Raw genomic sequence first — 18,999 nt, forward strand, 5'->3', positions numbered from 1 at the left:
TCCAAAAATGGAATGCCCCTTGGAGTACTGCATGCCGGGCATGGTAGCCCTTCCAATGAGGTATAATGCTTCTAAACAAGGACGTTCAATTTAGCTTTGGTTAATACTGGTTAAAACAAGTATCCTTCATGGATTTAGCTATTCCCTCAGCCTATCCCGTTTTAAGCCACAAACTAGCGACAGTGGGCAGAACTGTAATTCCCAGTCTTATGGAGGGTATTTTGTAAGAGGAATTGGGGAAGGAACATAGTGGTAAGTGTGTTGGAGGTACATGCTCATGTTTCCTTTGCTTGCTGATCCTCCACTGAAATTACTACCCCCTCTCCCATTTCAAATAATTTTCTCCCTAGGTTCTCAAATCAGAAATCATCCCAGCCAGGAGGGGGCAGTAGTGGTGGTAAATTGGCCTTTGAAGGGATATGTGAGGGGGTAGGTTGCAAGGAAGAGAGGAGGCAGGTGTGGGAGGGCTTAAGTGCCCCTTGGTCTCCCATGTAAATCCCTCTGAATTTGTAATTAATGTAGTACGTGCGGGTTTAGGGGAACATGCATTTGCTGAGATAAACTTGCAGCTATGCTCTATCGCAACATTCTTGAAGCTAATTATGTGTTGCATGAAGAAATACTTCCTTTGCTGTTCTGGGAGCTTCTGTTAACAGATGCCACTGGATGACCCTCAGACTCTAGTATGCTGGGAAAAGAGATAAATTTCTTTTTGTTCACTCTCTCTGTAGTTTTTAAGCCTCAGTCATGTCTTCCCTTCATCATCTTTTCTGCTACAGAAAGCTCCAATTTCTCAAAGCTTTTGTTTATCAGGTGGATGTGTTCTTGCCCCCTCTCCATGGTTGCTGTCCATTGGAAGTAGTATCTGACAAAGGGAGCTTTGACTCTTGAAAGCTTATACCCTGGAAAACTTGTTGATCTTTAAGGTGCATCTGGACTTGAATGTTGTTGGAAGTGGTGTAGTTTGTTGGAGAATGCTATGTTGTTGTTTCTGTTACCGTTTTGTGACGTGTACTGTAGTATGTGTGTGTGCTTAAAGCCATGCCACTGGAATGGCTTTTCTATGTCTCTACTCCATGACTCTGACATATATGTTTATGGACCAGTACCACATTTATCAGTGAGCTTCAGGTCTTGATGAGCCACCCAAGCTCAGTTGTAACATGTGCTTTCAAGGCAGTGCTTAGCCCTGGATATAACTAGCGATGAGAAGGTGCAAGACCCCTTTGCCATTTTTTCACCTGAGGACTTTTTCCTTCTGAGGACTCCCCCCCACACACAAAAAACCTTTTCTGATGCAAAATGGGGGGGTGGCATGACTATTGGTGGGTGAGCAAATACCAGCTCCGACTAGTTTCCCAGCTGGTTTTGTTCCACCTTTCTTTCTCAGGACCAGAGCTTTTTTTCAGCAGGAACGTGGTGGAACGGAGTTCCGGAACCTCTTGAAAATTGTCACATGGCCGGTGGCCCCGCCCCCTGATCTCCAGACAGAGGGGAGCTAAAAGCGGCGCAGAGGACAATCTAAACTCCCCTCTGTCTAGCGATCAGGGGGCCATGTGACCATTTTCTCCGAGGGCAACCCACTGAGTTCCACCATCTCTTTTCCCAGAAAAAAAGCCCTGCTCAGGACTGTCCCTTCCTCCTCCCCCTCCTCCCCCTTCTCTTGGGGACTCTTCCCTTTTCCCATGCTTCCCTGAGACCTCCACTGTACTTCAGGTTTTCTCACCTTTGTAATCTTGACACCCTTTTGCACTTAGTCAGCACTGCTGTCTTGGTCACGTCCATGCCATTAGTGTGTGTAGTGCTCATTGATAAGCATAGAAATAGATCTGAGAGGAGAGTTCTTGCAGCAGTGGCTGCTGATGTCCTAAAGCACAGGAATGGAGTGTTTAACATTTATCTCAGGAGCTACATAAAAGAATATCTAGGAAAAGTTTTTCTCCTGTTTAAAAGGCTGTAGGCTCACCTGATAACAGCCAGTTACTTTACCTTCCCTTTCATTTGCAGAGCTGCCAAAATATCCAGTCCCTTTAATACAGGTTTAATGTGTGGAAATGGGCAGTTGAAATTTACCATACCATGGAGGTAAACAACATCCCATTAGGCCTATATTAAAGGCATTTTCTCCAGCCCAGTTGACAGCCTTACTCATTTTTCCAGTGGTGACTCTAGCAAGAGGAGAAAACAAGGAGGCAGACTTACAGATATGTGAATCATTATTATACAAGTCTCATGAAGGTGCCATAACACATTCTTACATAACCAGGAAAGCCAAGTGCTAGAAAGCTGCATATCTCAGCGAGAATATATAACAAAGATGCACATTCCTATAAAGACTAACCACTCTTTTTTTCAAAGCTTTCATATATTCTTTTTTTTAACAAACTGTAGAAGCACATGAAAAGCAATTGCAATTCCTCTGTATCTGTCTTGTAGACCCAACGTATGTGGATCACGTTACAATGCCTATTGTTGTCCTGGATGGAAAACCCTACCAGGTGGAAACCAGTGCATAGTCCGTAAGTTGACTTTATTATTTGTTTGGGTTAAATATATGTTATCAACATACCTTCTTAAAAACTGGGTTTGCTGCTTCTTCAAATGTATTTTTAAAAAGTGTTCTTATTCAATATGTGGTTCACCTGGCAGAGCATGCAGAAGGCATCAGCTTCAGTCCGATACCTCCACTTAAAATGATCAGGTAGTAGGTGATGGGGGGCGGGAAAAACCCTCTACCTGAGACCCTGGGGAGCTGCTTCCAGTCAGAGTAAATAGTATTGAGTATTATAGACCGGTGAGCTGACACAAGATAAGGCAGCTTCATGTGTGTACACTGCAGCTTTCATAAAGGTTAGCCAGAGTTTTCTTAGGTGAACAGTATCTGGTTTGGGAAACACAGCACCTGATAGGCCAGTGATTCTTAATAGGGAGCAAACAGCCCCAGCCTCCTCCCTGGAGCAATCTACACACCTCCAAGGGTATTTTGATTGATACTGTAATTTCAGCACCATTCGTATATCTTTTCATTTCTCTCCTCCTTGTGGGGTTTGTCACTACATGGCTGCTGTTATCTGATACCACTCTGGTGAAATGATGACTATGAAGAAAATGCTTCACCTTCATAATTCTCAAATTGTATCTGCAGTGGGTTGCTAGAAGAGAAGATACCAGGAAATGAACACAAATCCTTGGACGGGCTGCAGCTTCCTGTAGCTTGGCATATCAGCCATGAACATACCTGTCTCGGATGTATTTGGGAGGAGTGTGCCATACTCTTTCACTCCTGGCTGGCCTGTTGGGGTGGCCTTCCTACTTAGGTCTCAGCACGGGTGCAGCTTGCCTAAGAGTGTGACTACAAGTGACTTTCTTCACGTGGAGAACACTAGATTTTTCTTCTCAAGGTTACCTGGGAAGTGAAGTCCGAGTGGTCCTTCCCCTCTGTTAGAATTGCTGCCTGAAGAGCCACAAGAGGGCTTCATTTGGGGGCCAGCAGCTGCTGCTTTCTCCCAGGGTGTCCTGCAGGCTGCCTGCTCCCGGGGGGCTGCTCTGGAGAAAGTGGCAGTGTCGGTGAAGCTTCAGCTGCAGCGATAGTGGAAGGATCTGCTGCTGGTTCTTCCACTGTCGCTGCAGCTGAAGTTTCACTAATGCTGCCGCTTCCAGAGCAGCTCCCCGGGAGCAGGCAGCCCGCTGAACGCCCTGGGAGAAAGTAGTAGCTGCCGGCCCCCAAATGAAGCCCTCTTGTGGCTCTTCAGGCAGCGATTCTAACAGAGAGGGGAAGGACCACTCGGACTTCACTTCCCAGCTAAACTTGCAAGAAAAATCTAGTGTTCTCCACGTGAAGAAAGTCATTTGTAGCTTTGCTCTCAGATCCTCTAGGTTATAACTCTGCAGTGACATGTTGAGAAACATCTCTCATCCCGCCCCCCCAAACATTTATCCTTCGTAAACTAAGGCAAACATCTGTGCATTGCCTGTTTTTGTCCTTTGCTTGAGTGTGATACTTGCTATAATACGTTCCTTATATAGAAGCCATCAAGACTCTGGCTACAAGCACTCTTCAAGGGCTGAGTCCCCTGTTGGGTTTTCACACCATGCCTGTGTGTGTATTTGTTTGTATAAATTTATTCTACATACTTATACCCAGTTAATAGCCCCCAATGTGGCCTGTGTTAAAACTGGTGGCTTTGTTCCTTCTTAGCCTTGCTTTTGCTGCACAGTTGGGGCTGTTCCTCTGCTGCAGAGCAAGTTCCTTTGGCACTAGGAACTTCTGCTTTGGCAGGACAAGAGTCTTTCAATGATCCAAAAAGCACTTGGCACCCGAAGGAAAGCTCTGCTTAGGGGAAAACTGCCTCTGCGATAGACACAGAGGGTCAGAAACAGAAATGAGTCTTAGGATCCAAGCGAGTGATTATATAATACCAGGAAAAAAACTTAAAAAAAAAAAAAAAAAGCTCTTGAAATTCATCATTAAAATACTAAGTGGAATATTCTAGTTTTAAAATAAATTCACAATTTTCTAATGTTAGGAAAATGTGAAGGCAGGTAGCAGAAGTGTCTTACTAAAACAGCCCCTTAAAATGAATAGTTTTAACAATGCCAAAACAGAATTAAAAACAGGTTATATACGGGCTAAGGGGAAAGAAACACACACTCTCGTAATATGACCAGTCAACCAACATAACAAAAGTATGTGAAACTGTTTGTAAATTTTGAGCAGGGGGTGGTCTTGGCCATAGGGCATCCGGGGCAGTTACTCTGGGCTGGACAGGGTCTGGGCTGCCCATGGCCCTGCCTCCAGTGGAGGAGGAAATAACAGGTAGACTAGGCTTCTTGTGCTGCACACCCCCTTGGCTGCTAACTCAGCTGCCTCCCCTTGCTTGGTCCTGAGGTTGCACCATTTGTGGGGGGGGGGGGACAGTGGGGCATGCAGAGATTCTGGGGCCCACCCTGGACTTTTGCCCAGGGCCCCAGAATCACCCTCAACCCCCAGTTTTGGGGTGAGAATGAAGGGGTGTTCTCAATACTTTTGGAAGTTGGTGTTGGAATTTAATTCTCACTGCAAGAACTAAGGAAAATATATATTTGGTCAATAGTCATTTCCATAAGTAACATATTTGTAACACACTTGTCTTTTTACTCAAATGTAGTTGTGCAGTGTGGGACTTCACCCTAGCTGAAGTGAAGTGTTAAGCACTGCCTTTAATATCAGGTAGCCCAGAGAGGGCACATACAGCACATAAGGTGTGCATGTCCACTCATTTTGTCAATGCTTAAAGGGTGGTAGCCATAGGAGAACGTGCAGTCCCTTTGAAATTTACTCCTCTGCAGGGCTCATTTCGAGGGGGAACACTCAGGAACGCAGTTCTGGCAATTCCCCAAAGAGGTCACATGTCAGGTGGCCCCGCCCACCTGACTCTCAGCCATGTTGGGCCCGTTTCATCCTGGATTGGGGCCGAAACAGCCCGGATTGGGCCTCTGACGGGTGGTGGATCATGCTCCTGTTCAGCAGCAGCCCAATCCTGGCCATTTTGGGCCCCTTTTCGGCCATTTTCAGCCCTTTTGCCATTTTGGGCCCAATTTTGGCCCTGAATGGCCAGGATTGGGTCCAAAGCAGCCAGGGCAGGTGATGTCAGGGGGTGTGGCATATGCAAATCAGTTATGCTAATGACACATTTCCGGCAATGGCAAGGGGCATGGCATATGCTAATGAGTTATTCTAATGGGTTATGCTAATGAGTTCCTCCAGCTGTTTTTCTACGAAATGACCCCTACTCCTTTGCATTTTTCCCCCTCCCCAACAGCAATTTGTAGACATTCTTGTGGAGATGGATTTTGCTCAAGACCAAACATGTGCTCTTGTCCCAACGGTCAGATTGCTCCTTCCTGTGGCTCAAAATCAGGTATGTATTTCTAGGGCAGATCAGTCTTCTCTTCTTATGTTCTGGAGCGGGTAGGGTGGTACCTTTTAACTTTCTTGGTGAATTAGTAGTTCAGGCAACTAAACAATGAGTCAGTATTAATCATTTACCACAACTAAGGCAAACTGGTGACTTGGGATCAAGCTGTTGCAGACATTCCTTATGGCCAGATGAAAAACAACCACTTCCATACGTGTGTATTGGCAATCATATTTGGCTTGCTAGTTTTTTATACGCTTTCTGGAAAATTTTTTCATGCTTCCCTCTTGCTTCCCATGCTTCCCAATATAAACGTTTCCTTGCTATGCTTGTGGGTGTAGCATTTGGTTGGGTGGACAGGACCAGTGTGTGTGGACTGGATTTGGCTCCTCCTTTGGTAGGACCAGTCAGTAGAGCCGTTTGCACCATTTCGCTGATGGGCTAGCCATCACTAACTACTCTTTGGATGTCAGCAGTGATCATAGGATTGTGAACTCCTGCAATTCTGCCCCCCTTCACTTTCAACCAAAAATAGTCATGGATCTTCTGAATTCCAATAGGAATGAGAGCCCCTTCGTGAGAAGCAAAATAGTAAAGAATCCACTAGCACCTTTAAGACTAACCAACTTTTTTGTAGCATAAGCTTTTGAGAACTACAGCTCCCTTTGTCAGATGGATAGCCATGCCTCTGGCGAAGAGTCCTGTGGTTCCCGAAAGCTTATGTTACAATAAAGTTGGTTAGTTTTAAAGGTGCTACCGGACTCTGCTATTTTGCAACTACAGACTAACACAGCTAACTCCTCTGGATTCATGAGAAGTGTAGTTTAAAAAGACAGAGCCAAAGGCTCAGTCAATTTCACCTCCCCTTTGGGAAGGCGTGGTTTTAAAAGGCTCTATCAATTTCACCTCCCCTTCTGGGAGGCGAAGATGAAATTAACAAACCCTCTGAGGGGCAATTCCTGTCTGCTCTGCCTTTTAAAACCACCCTCCTGTAGCAAGGTGAAATTGACAGAGTAAAACTACGCTTCCTGGCTAACATTGCATCTCCCCACACTTGAGCATCCTTATGTAAGATGTCTCGTGCAGAGAGACTCTCAGTCCCTAATTTCTTCAGTGCTTCATTGGTATATAAGGGGTTCTTAAATGTGTTACAGTTTTTCAGTTTGTAAACTAAGAAACAGCCTAAGATGTTTAATTTTTTACATCTGTGCTTTTACTGGACCTCATAACTGAAACAAGGCTGGTGAAAATACTTATAAATGCTTTAAAATTCCATATCCTCCTCTGCATTTATCCTCTTAGACCTCACAGATGTTGCCTGGATACTTTGTTCTCCCCTCCAGTATTTCAAAGGGTTTGTGGATGGAAGTGAATCCACTCTTCTCTTGTGGGCTTAACACATTTGAACGTTGGTTTTTAGAAAGTTCCTTACAGTGAAAATGGTAAGGACTTTCTTACTCACCTTAGCCATGAATTAAAAAAATGTTTAGCAGCAAGCAAGATATATTCTGAAGGCAACATCAGATAGGTAGTCTTTATTCTTGCTGTGTTTATTCATCTCTTGGGAATATAAGAATTAACTGACTGCCAAGAATCCCCTTAATATATTGTTGAAGGCTTTCACAGCCGGAGAACAATGGTTGTTGTGGATTTTCCGGGCTGTATAGCCGTGGTCTTGGCATTGTAGTTCCTGATGTTTCACCAGCAGCTGTGACTGGCATCTTCAGAGGTGTAGCACCAAAAGACAGAGATCTCTCAGTGTCACTGTGACACGTCAGATTGAATCTGGGTCCTTCTGAATACAGAGCAAATGCTATAGCACCAAGCCTCTTGTGTTCTCTGTGGCCTCCCTCCCGAGTCCCAAGTTGTTTGGAGCTGACCCCATGTTTGCCACACTTTACCAGATAGGTACAAGCAACAACAAAGAACTTCTGCTGTAGAAGTTTCAGTAGTTTGAACACTCACAAACCCATGCAGGCCTTAAAACAATCTCACAAAATATAATAATTTAAGTCCCTAGCCTGATAGAGAATTAAGAGTGAGTGGGAAATAATTTATTTTGTGGAACCTTTTATGGAACCTTTGTTTGAAACATATTGAAATAAATAATGTAAAAAATTTTGTGCCATTACACAATTGGGTATAAGAAAAAGGGGAGAAAATACCTTCAGCTTGTAGATTGAAGAAATAATATTAAAAAGAGCATTTAAGCTACTGTTAACTTTGTTATCTCAAAGTATTTAAATAGTTTGGTAATCATGTGGGAATGGAAGTTAGTAGTTGGCATACCTTACCCTAATTGAAATCAGTTTGTGGTTTAAGTTCCTACCCTGTCTGACGGATGATATCATTTCCTATGTGTGTGCTAATCCCTTCTGTTTTCCCAAGACCTTATAAACCTAAATTGGACCACACATTTAAAAACCTCTATATAACTTCTTCTGTTCTGTCTAGGATGGTATCTGCAAGACTCTTCTAGCTAGTTGTTATGAAGATTTGCAGATACTGCAAGCACAGTTTAAACTCCTTGAAAGTCCCATTGCTTTCCATGGCAGAGTTCTCCACTGTTAACAAGTGCAATTTATAACTGCTTAGTTGTGACTGGATTGCACCCTTTTCTTTCTTAAAAGATGAATAGGGTTATTTATTATTGCAGCTTCCTATGGAGCCAGAGTATAAGCAAATATGTTAATGTATTTTAAAAATGCAGTAAGTCTAATTTAAAATTTAACTGTTTAGTTAATTGGCAGGAATGGATTGGTTTTCAGAATGAAACGATCAATATCAAGTGAAGTTGCATGTCACAGGAGCCAATGAGGATTGCTTATACTAGTATTTTTCAGTAGCAGTAACAGGATGAAATGTTTGGCAGTATTTTTGGTGGAGTATTTTCTTGAGAATTCTCCAGCATGGTTTGCGGGTTGTGGTTTATCTCATCCTAGCCAAACTGGTTGTTGTTAAAGGACTTGGCATGTCACAGCCTTGACATGGTTTGAGACACATTAGAGCATTCACAATATTGATCACAGTACTATAAATGGCAAATCATTTATTAGGCATTATGTTTGTATTCTCCCCTCCCCAAAGCTCAGTTGCCATTCAGTGTTTCAGTATTCCTAGGCAGGGTAGGTTTTTGTTTGCTCATGGCCTCAGGGTGAGCTGCTTGATTCGAGCCCAGGTCTTTTAACCCAAGTTCACTACACAAATGTCTTTCAGACTTTGTGTTTTCAGGGAATGTTGTCTATGTTGACTCCCCTTGCCCCGCTTAGAAATCTCTTGTGTTGCAAAGAAGTCTGGGTAGTTTTCTGGGGCACACATTCAGTTCATGTTTGGTGCTGAACTTTCATAGTGGAGTTTACCATGGCCCTGCATGGATGTCAAATTCACCCCCAGGGCGTACCAGTTCTCCCCTACTGTGGCACTCTGCAGGGAGGAAGATTGGTAGCTGTCAAGGTATAGGGAAACTGTGCCACCATTACAAGTCTCATTGTGGAGACTCCAGTACGCTTTGACAAGCCTCAGCATTCTGTGGAGTTGCTAGACTAGATTTCAGTAACTTCCTTGTGCCATAGCTCAGTGGTAAAATACATGTTTTGCAAACCTTAGTTGCTGCTATACAAACAAGCCTCAAAGGAGTTTTGGCCTTGAGCTCTCCCTCCTTCCCCAGTGTGCTGCAGATTGACTAGTTAGATGCCTCATTTTCTTGGCAAACCCTGGTGGGTCGTTAATATCTGATCCAGCATACTGTGGTTTGGAATTGCCTTGCAAACCCGGTTTGCAAAGTAACTTCCCAGCTCATGGCATGCAGAGTGAAGAGAAGGGAGATGGTGTCTAGGCTTGAAGCTGCTTATAAACTTCACTGATGTAGCACCAAACCATGGCAGATGTTGCATTTGAACCATGTCTTGCTCTCTCTGTCAGTTGCCAGTCCATAGTGTGGCTTGACCTCTTCGCAGCATTGCGAGAATGAAATGGGTTTTTAAAAAAAATGTAAAAGGGCTTGCTTATTAAAAGGGCTTTTTGTAGGTAAGAATATTAATGATTTAATAGATGTTGCAGTACTTTAAAAAATTGGCAATAAAGTTATAATTTTAACTTCCATCTTAATGGATCACAAGATAGCAACTATGCAAGGAGGTTGGTCTGCCAACCAGCTTCCTACCTGTCCAGAGAACTCAGCAGTTCCTTGTTACTGCTTTCACCGCTGTGTCCTTTTGAACACATCAGTCAGCATATTGGGTGTGCAGCAAAAAAACAGAGAGAGAAAGAAATAACCTGACCATAATCTTTTCTCGGGAGGAGCTTTTTCATGTGGTTCCTGTTGAGATGGAATCTGTTTCTTGGCTTCCTGTTCTGAGTGTCTGCTCTAGTTGGCATCTGTCCTTGTACAGCAAAGGAGAGAACAAAAATGTGAGACCTTTTTCGCAGCACCAAAGAACCCAGAGTTTTAAGCATTCTCTCTCATTTCTTCCTTATTATCTATATCGTGCAATAGAAACGTTTTAGCATTTGCAAGCCTAAGAGATTAGATTCTGCATTTCGGCTGCTGGTTGGTAGGCTGGGATCAAATGGAAAGGATTGCAACACGAGTTTGGCATTTTTTCCCATGTTTAAAATCAAAACTCTATTCCACGTTTTTGAAATCTAAAATATACCTATTTCAGTGTACAGAATCAATGGTCTTCTCATTTTGCATTGAACTTAGTCATTCCTTTAATTAACGCTAAAGGTATACACAGCTGCAGTGATACCCCTCTGAACCCCCAATTTGCATCAATGGACTGTAATGACCATTGGTGCTTTTCAGTCTCATACTTGAATCTGAGGCTGTGTGCTGCTTTGTTCTGTTCTCTTTCTTAACAATATGATCAAAACAAAATAGCTGGTTCCTCACCACTTCCTGGATTCCTTAGCCTGATGGAACAAAAAGTCCAATGGCCCTTTAAAGACGAACATTTATTTCAATATGATCTTTTGTGAATCACAGCTTAAAGGGTATTAGACAGATTTATGGAGGAGCCTTGATAACTAAAGTGTGCCTCCACAGTCAGGGACAATAGATCTCTCTAGGAAGCAACAAGGAAGAAGGCCTTGACCTCTCTGCCTACCTTTTGGCCTTTCTAGGCAACTAGTTGGCCATTATGTGAAACAAGATGCTGGATGAAATGAACCAATGGTCTGATCTCGCAGGACTCTTCTTAAAACTCCTCTGTTCTTTTGATAACAAAAGCCTGCTGCAACTATTCTGTTTCCTGCCAATTTCTTTCCCTGGAACATATGTTCTTGAAGGCCATAGGGACAGCTAAGCATTCTGGATTTCCACGTGACTAGTTTTGGTCAGCACTAAATTACCATCAGCGTTGATATTTCCAAACTACACTTTCGCAATGTAGTAATGCATTGGTATATATTTTTTTTCCCCAAGTGCAACATTGCAACATCAGGTGTATGAATGGGGGCACATGCAGCGAAGACCATTGTCTCTGTCAGAAGGGATACACAGGAACACACTGTGGACAGCGTAAGTAAAACATTGTATTTGGTTTTGAAAATATGCAGTTCAGCTGCAAGAAGACTAATAAATCCATTGTTATCAACACATTCTAGGCTCCTGGTTGACTGGCACGTGACTGCAGAGGACGCCAACAGAATTCTTTCTGACTAGGACAATTAAAATGATCGTCAGACAAATTCATAATAATTGGATATTGCCTGATGTTGCATTCCTAAAGTTCTCATAAACTTTGGAAAGCTTTTAAAGCACATACAGACTGATTGTTTAGACCTTTTACATTGCAGATTGTGGGTCTGGTTTCTTCTGCAGATGCGGAGCAGGCTGTGATCATACACAAATTCTTTACAGAATGTCCTGTAATCCTTCCTCTTATACTGTGTTGACTTTGTGATGGGTGTACTGTTGCTGGGCTGAGCCCTCTGCAATACACCCAGCTATTCTTGATAAATCTTTCTGTGTCTCACTTGCATGTGATTTGCTCCGACTATAAGCAAGAGTTGTACCATGGGTGATGGATGTGGGTGCAGCAGGCACTGGGTCCATTATAGGTGAAGGAGGGTGCAACTTGCAGGATATCTAGTATAAGGGGGAAGTTTATAAGTTCTGCTTTCCACATGTGCTGACATCCTGCACTGATAAAGTTGTAACAGATCAAGTGTCAGGTTACATATGGCTATAACTTCCCCTTTTTCCTCCAGTAAAGTAATGGTTAAGCTCTTTTTTAAAAAAAAAATGGATCATATGACTTAATTTATAAAGTGCATTTGATCAGTCACTCATGCAATTTGGCATCCATTACTAAAAATTTGCTTGCTGGTCAAAATGAGTAAGTCTGTCAGTGTGAATGTTTGTGCCAAGCCATGTGGGTTTGTAATAATGCACTTAACTGCAAATCATGTTTTTAGAAGGAGGGAAGGTTGTAACTCTGTTGGACCGAGAGCAAAAGTAAAAAGCTCTCATCTCTGACAACTAGGACATCTGCATTGAAATCCAGAATGGCATAGTGGTTAGTGTTAGACCAAGACCCAGGAAACATGGGTTTGAAACCCCACTCTGATATAGAAGGTCACTGGTTGATCTCAGGCTGCCTACAGCCTCTCAGCCTAACCTATCTCACAGGGTAATGGCTGTCAGGATAAAATGGAAGGAGGCAGGGCTTTTTTTCTGGGAAAAGAGGTGGTGGAACTCAGTGGGTTGCCCTTGGTGAAAAATGGTCACATGACTGGTAGCCCCGGCCCCTGATCTCCAGACAGAGGGGAGTTTAGATTGCCCTTCGCGCTGCTCCAGTGCCACTCCCCTCTGTCTGGAGATCAGGGGGCGGGGCCACCAGCCATGTGACCATTTTCAAGAGGTTCCGGAACTCGGTTCCACTGCTTTCCAGCTGAAAAAAAGCTCTGCAAGGAGGAGAGAACAATGTTGTAAAACTGCTTTTGAGTCACCATTGCAAAGAAAAATGGGGGATAATTATTATGTATGAACCTTGAACACACATAAAGCTACTTTATACTGGATCAGGCTATTGGTCTATCAATATTGGTACTACAGGATCAGACTGTTGGTCAGTATTGTCTAGTCAGACTAGGTCTCAGGAAGAGGTCTTCCATATTACTTACTCCCTGGTCCTTTTAACTGGAGATGCCCAGGATTGAACCTGGGACCTTCTGTATGCCAAGCAGACGCTGTACCACTGATCCACAGTCCCCCCTCCCCACCTTTTTATCCCGCCTTTCCTCCAAAGGACTCAGGGCAGCTTACAGAGATCTCCTGTCCTCCATTTTCTCCTTACAACAATGCTTTGAGGTAAGGTAGGTTGAGAGAAAGAGTGACTGAGTCATGGTGATACATTAAACTTCCGTGGCCAACTTGGGATTTAAACCTGGGTCTCCCAGATCCTAGTCTGACAATCTAGTCATTGTACTGCACCTGATACTTAGCATAAATAACCAAATAATGACATGAGGACACTTTTTTGACCAGTGATTCTTTTAAGGCAGACAATCGTTCCCATCATCACACAACAAAGTGCTCAGTATAGTACCTGGAACTGGCCACAGGTACTTCTGGAGTAAGTCAGTTAGCCTTTAAAGTGCCAGCAGACTCTTTGATTGTAGCAGACTCATACAGCTACACCTCTGGGACTTAAACTGGCATGGTGGAAAAATAGGAAAAGTGACCAGCTTACAGATTTTCATTATTCTCTGTCTTTTTGCCATGGGAACTGTGCATCTCAGAAGATGTCTGCTCATTGCTCCTTGCAGCATCCGATATACAGAGACAGACAGCATGCTGCTTGTGGTATAGAAATGCTGGTATGATTGCAGGGCCAAAGTCGACATACTGCTTTTTGTGGCAGGGAAAGGATTTGCCCATGGTCAGAAGGAGTCGATGGCTGCTAATGGTTGGGATTTTCTTGTCTGCACCTAAGAAAAGTGTTTAGGTATCTCCAAGGATACTTGTATCTTGGGCGAGTTTATATAATTTGTGATATGCTGTGATAAACCTTTTCCTGGGTCATATTGCTTCGGGTTGTGTGATTGAATACTCCCTCATGGGCTGAGAGCAAAATCTTCCTTGCACATAGAAAACCCACCCTTCTTCCAGAAGTGTTAATTTTCTGTTATCAAGGAAATCCCCACCATCACCACCACCAGGGGGGAGCAAGGAAACGTGAACATCCATTTCCTCTACTTCTGCTGTCCTGGAAGAACTTCAACATGCATTTTCACTAATTGGGGGACCAGTTGGCCACGGGACTACGCAGATCCACAAATGAATCCATGTCATGAAAACGTGCACTCTGGAAACACCCTGTTAACCCTTTTATTCCCTTCACTTGCAGCTGTCTGTGAAAGTGGATGCCTTAATGGAGGAAGATGTGTTGCTCCAAACAGGTGTGCCTGCACATATGGCTTTACTGGACCTCAGTGCGAAAGAGGTAAGATTTTTTTCCCCCTTTCTATAATGAAAAAGGAAAATTTGCAGACCTTGGCATACGTGCAGAAGTATGGTAAATTGCTAATACAGCAGTATAGCACATTTATTGGTTTAATTTTTATCATTCAATGGCTGATAAAGCAGAAGTAAGAATGAGGTCCTGGAAGAAACCTTCTCACAGAGAGATAAAGTGTGATTTGTGTGGGAAGTGCATTTTTTTGATCTTTTTGATTCAAGGCAACTGCATCTGCTGCACCAAACTGGAAATTTGAAAAAGTATCAGCATGGTAATTTTTGGCCTTTTGAAGCAGCCTTCACTGCATCTTGTAGCAGTGAATTCCACAAGTGAAAGAAATGTATGTGGCTGTCCCTTTACGGCTTAATTTGGCTCTAAGTGGAGAAAGTGCTGCATTCCACATCACTAATGGTCCATTTCAGGAAGTGCTGTTGGGTTTCTGCCTGTTAATAAGCTGAGGATAAAAACAGTATATTACTATACTCTCTCTCTGTATAGATGTATCTATAGCTATAGATCTATATATATATAAAGACAAGTGTCCACTCCTGACTGACTCATCAATGCCCAGCCCAAACCCCTGGACATAGAAACATGAACTTTGGGGAGAACATTCCTTTCATGGTGTAAACATCCACTAAGAAGGGATTTTAAGGAATTTGCCCCATAAGTGGGGGTAAAAAGTGGTAAAATGTTTTTTTCCCCAAAGGGATACAGCTTCCCTGTGTGGCTGGCAGGCTACTGCCTGCTTGCGTCCCAGCCCACTGCCAACTCGGCCATTCTTCCCTGATTGGGCCAGCCTTTCAAGGTCATTTGCATGTGCTGCCTGATTGGTCCTCATCCCTCACATTCTAAACAGTATGCAGTTGCTATTGGGAGTCATTGAATGTGTCCTGAGGTCAAATGCACGTCCCAGTCTTCCCTTAAAAGTTCACCAGGATTGCCAGTCTCCCTGTGGGGCCTGGCTTTCCTGTGTGGCTGGCAAGCTCCTGCCTGCTTGCACCCCCCTCTCTGTGATTGGTCAGCTGTGGAACTCTGTGTTCTGAGGTAAAAATAAGGTAAAGGAAATGGCAAACACTTGAAGAAAGATGGTACAAGACTCCTGAATAGGGATAACACACTTCGTTTTATTCAAACACTTTTGTGAAGCTCGGGTATTATGCTATTAGACTACAAAACCAATTAAAAAAAACTCCCACAAACCAAAAAATGTTACAAACCCGTAAGTATTATAACTGAATTTAAAGTATTTAAATACCGTAGTGAAGCACGGATATCAAACTAGTGTATCTATATAGATTTCTCTCTCTCTTGTGGTTGCTGTGACAGTTGCTATAGCAATGAGTTAGATCCAGTCTAAAGTTTCTGCTGATGGAAGGTGAAGTGTAATTTCGACCAGTTCCCTGCTGCGGACCCCTGATTTACCCCTCATGCCATTCTTGGTGGTCCCCTGTTCTCCAGAAGCAGCATTTCAGGAAGATCAATGGGCCACTTCAGGAAGGAAGGGCAGAAAAGTTGTGTTCCACGGACAAAAATGTCTTCCGTTAGAGGAAAACTTAGTCTGGATCCAGTGTGTAGATGTATGGGAGGCCGTGCCAGCTGGGGAGGGGGACATTGTGAGTTCCTTCAAAATCAGGGTATGCGCTGGTTTGTGCTTTGTGTTCACTTGGCCATTTCTGCTGATACATTTCCTGTTGGAGGGCTGTGTACATTTTAAGGATGGGAAAGCAGGATGGAAGGCTCATGGAAATTAGGCCTTTGTTTTGTTTCAGATCTTGAACTTAAAGGCAAAAGCTGGCCAATAAAAAGAAAATGTAATTGCATACTTTGTAAACGCTCACTGTTTAATATACAGAAACTGGCCTGGGCAATTTTTTGGCAACTGCTGCTACGTTCAGGCACCAAAGTTACACAGTTTCCTGCCTTCAGTCTTGGTTTGTTTTGACTAATTTTAGTGGGTTCTTCTTCTTTAAAACTCATATGAATTTTGTTATCAATTTTGTAAGATTTTTTTTTCTTAAGTAGCTATAGCAACACACGCAGCTGTTTCCAGATGAGAACACATCCTTGCTTATCTGCTACACCAAGCAGTTTCAAGGAAATTAAATCAAGTTTAACAGCATTCCAGAGAGAGATGACAGCAATAGCTATTTAACTGCAATTATCTTGTCGGGCTGTTTGTATTCCTAAAGATAACATATGTTTTAATTTGAGTAAATGGGCTAACTTGATGTCTGGAAAATACATATGATAGATTACATATACAGTAGATTGTTATATACTCAGTCAAACAAATCCTCCTAATTCCCCACCCCTTTGATCAAAATATACATAATGTTGTAGCTTGATCACTGTGGTTCAGTCTGTCCTAAAAGACAAGAAGTTTGTTCCCCATGCTGTTCAATTTCTGTGTAATATCCTTTGGAGAGATCATTTGTGGTTTTGGAATAAGATGTCCTCAATATGCTGATGACAAGCACCTCTACGTTTCTTAATCCAAATTGCCCGACAATGCAGTAAAGACTCTGAACGGATGTCTAACTACTGTAGTTGTTCAGTCTGCCAAGCTGAAACTGAATTCTGACAAGATGGAGGTTATGTTGGTTGGGAAGGCTGAGGTCCTAAAAGACATGGTGCTCTCTGCTTTTGATGGGGTTCAGCTGACTCCCTGACTTGGTTAAGCGCAAGTATCACTCACTCACTCACTCACTCACTCACTCACTCACTCACTCACTCACTCACAGACACACACACACACACACACACACACACACACACACACACACACACACACACACACACACACACTTGGGCTGATACTTGCAAGCTTATGCAGCTGCAAAAAAAAATAGAGATTTTCTCTGAACTCCACTTAGCTTGGAAAATGGACCCCTACCTTGACCTGGCCACATGAATCCGTGCTATGGTTACCCTGAGGCTAGACTACTGTAATGCACTCTATATGGGCCTACTCTTAAAGACAACTTGGAAATTCCAGTTGGTACAGCCTGGGCTGCTATTGGGCACTAAGCAGAATGTGCCTATTACTTCCTGTCTGCAGACATTCCATTAGTTGCTGTTCAGTTACTAGGTTTAGTTCACAGTTCCAGCTACCCTTAAAGGCATCAGGCACAGAGGTCTGCAGGACTGTCTCTCCTGCTGTGTTCCACAGCGACAGCTTTGCTCATCTAAGCAAAGCCTTCTGAAGGTGCCACCTGCAAGCAGGTGAAACCAGCAACCACCTGTTCATTAGCATTTGATGTGGCCTCTCCTACATTATGGAAGGGTCTGGCTGAGGCTATTAGGAAGGTCCCCAAATTGCTATTATTTTGTAAAATGTACATAGCAGAATTGTATCAGAGGGCATTCTTGTATAGGCTGCAATATAATGGATCAGCTCAGGAGGTGACTTTTATTAGGGATAACTTTTTCCCTATGCTGATGATCTTGTTACCTTAAAATGAAATGTTTGGTTGATGTATTGTTTGGTTGATGTATTGTTTGGTTGATGTATTGATGTATTGTTTGGTTGTATTATTCTTTTTCTGAGTTTTTTCCTATTTCTTAGCAGAATAAAAACAAGACTCACTATTTTAAAATAGCAGGCAGTAAAACCAGTAGTGTAAAATCAGTATAAAAGTAGGGAGAGGACAAGGAAATACAGCTCAATGGGTTAAAGTGTTTAATAGAAGCATGGACTTTAGATTGATTTAAGTGTGCATTTTGTGAGGCTCAGTGGAATTCCCATCGACACCACGAAACTCTGTAAATGTACCAGTGTGCCAGATGTGTTACTGATATTTTTGCCTTGTGCTTGATTGGGGACTTTTTGTGGTTTTCAGAGCTGTGGCGTTTGTTTTGCTACCAATGAACTGTGACGTCTTGACTTGAGACTCTGATTCATTTAAAGGATGTAACATGACTGCAGTAGTCATATATGTATATTCATAACTCTTGAACAGTTGAGTACGGTGCTGTAGCTTTTTCCAAAACTGGAGTTAGGGGCGAGGTGGGGAGAGGTCTCCACGGACAGATGGCTAAGGGTATGCAAAATGCACTGCAATGGAGAAAGCCAATCTAATATTTGAGGTGGCATTTAAGAATGTAAAAACAGATGGGACTTGAGATGAATTAAATAGTAAAAGCTCAGTGGCTTCATGAATAGGATGCAGCACACCCTAAATAACTCAAATACCTAATTCTATGTATTTTCAAGGGAGCTCAGTAGTGGATCATCGCAACGGTGCCTTCCTTAACTTGAAGCATTTTGACAGCTGTTACTGTGATTGCAATAGCCCTCCTATCGATAACAGCACTTGCGTATATTTGCAAAACTGGCAACAGGTAGACAGACCCCTTTATGCCACTTCTTTGGAAAATTTCATGCCTTTGGTTACTGCAGGCAGTGTCAGAACCATGCAGCGGCCTCAGCTTTGGAAATACAAAGGCAGATTTTCCATACAAGGACCACAGCCTGACAAATATGCCCATTTATTAAAAATCCCAGCAGTTGCGATTAGGGTGCAGATGGCTTCTTGTGCCACTAAAGGTACTGTGTTGCCATAGAATCAGATGTCATTACCACTTGGGATGATCATATAGTGAAGCGCTTTAATGAGCCTTGATATCCCCTTTGC

General features: G+C 43.0%; 1 protein-coding gene across 1 annotated transcript in view; it reads left to right on the top strand.

The window, feature by feature from the left end:
- Positions 1 to 18,999, top strand: part of FBN1 (fibrillin 1) — a 205,957-nt gene that overhangs the window by 22,352 nt on the left and 164,606 nt on the right. Inside the window, exons 3-6 of the mRNA XM_055002220.1 lie at positions 2,437 to 2,519; positions 5,802 to 5,900; positions 11,323 to 11,418; positions 14,252 to 14,347. Coding sequence (XP_054858195.1) covers positions 2,437 to 2,519; positions 5,802 to 5,900; positions 11,323 to 11,418; positions 14,252 to 14,347 — 374 coding nt within the window. The remainder of the gene's footprint in view (positions 1 to 2,436; positions 2,520 to 5,801; positions 5,901 to 11,322; positions 11,419 to 14,251; positions 14,348 to 18,999) is intronic.

This window comes from Eublepharis macularius, chromosome 18, assembly GCF_028583425.1.
Source record: "Eublepharis macularius isolate TG4126 chromosome 18, MPM_Emac_v1.0, whole genome shotgun sequence".
In the NCBI taxonomy this organism is placed as follows: domain Eukaryota; kingdom Metazoa; phylum Chordata; class Lepidosauria; order Squamata; family Eublepharidae; genus Eublepharis; species Eublepharis macularius.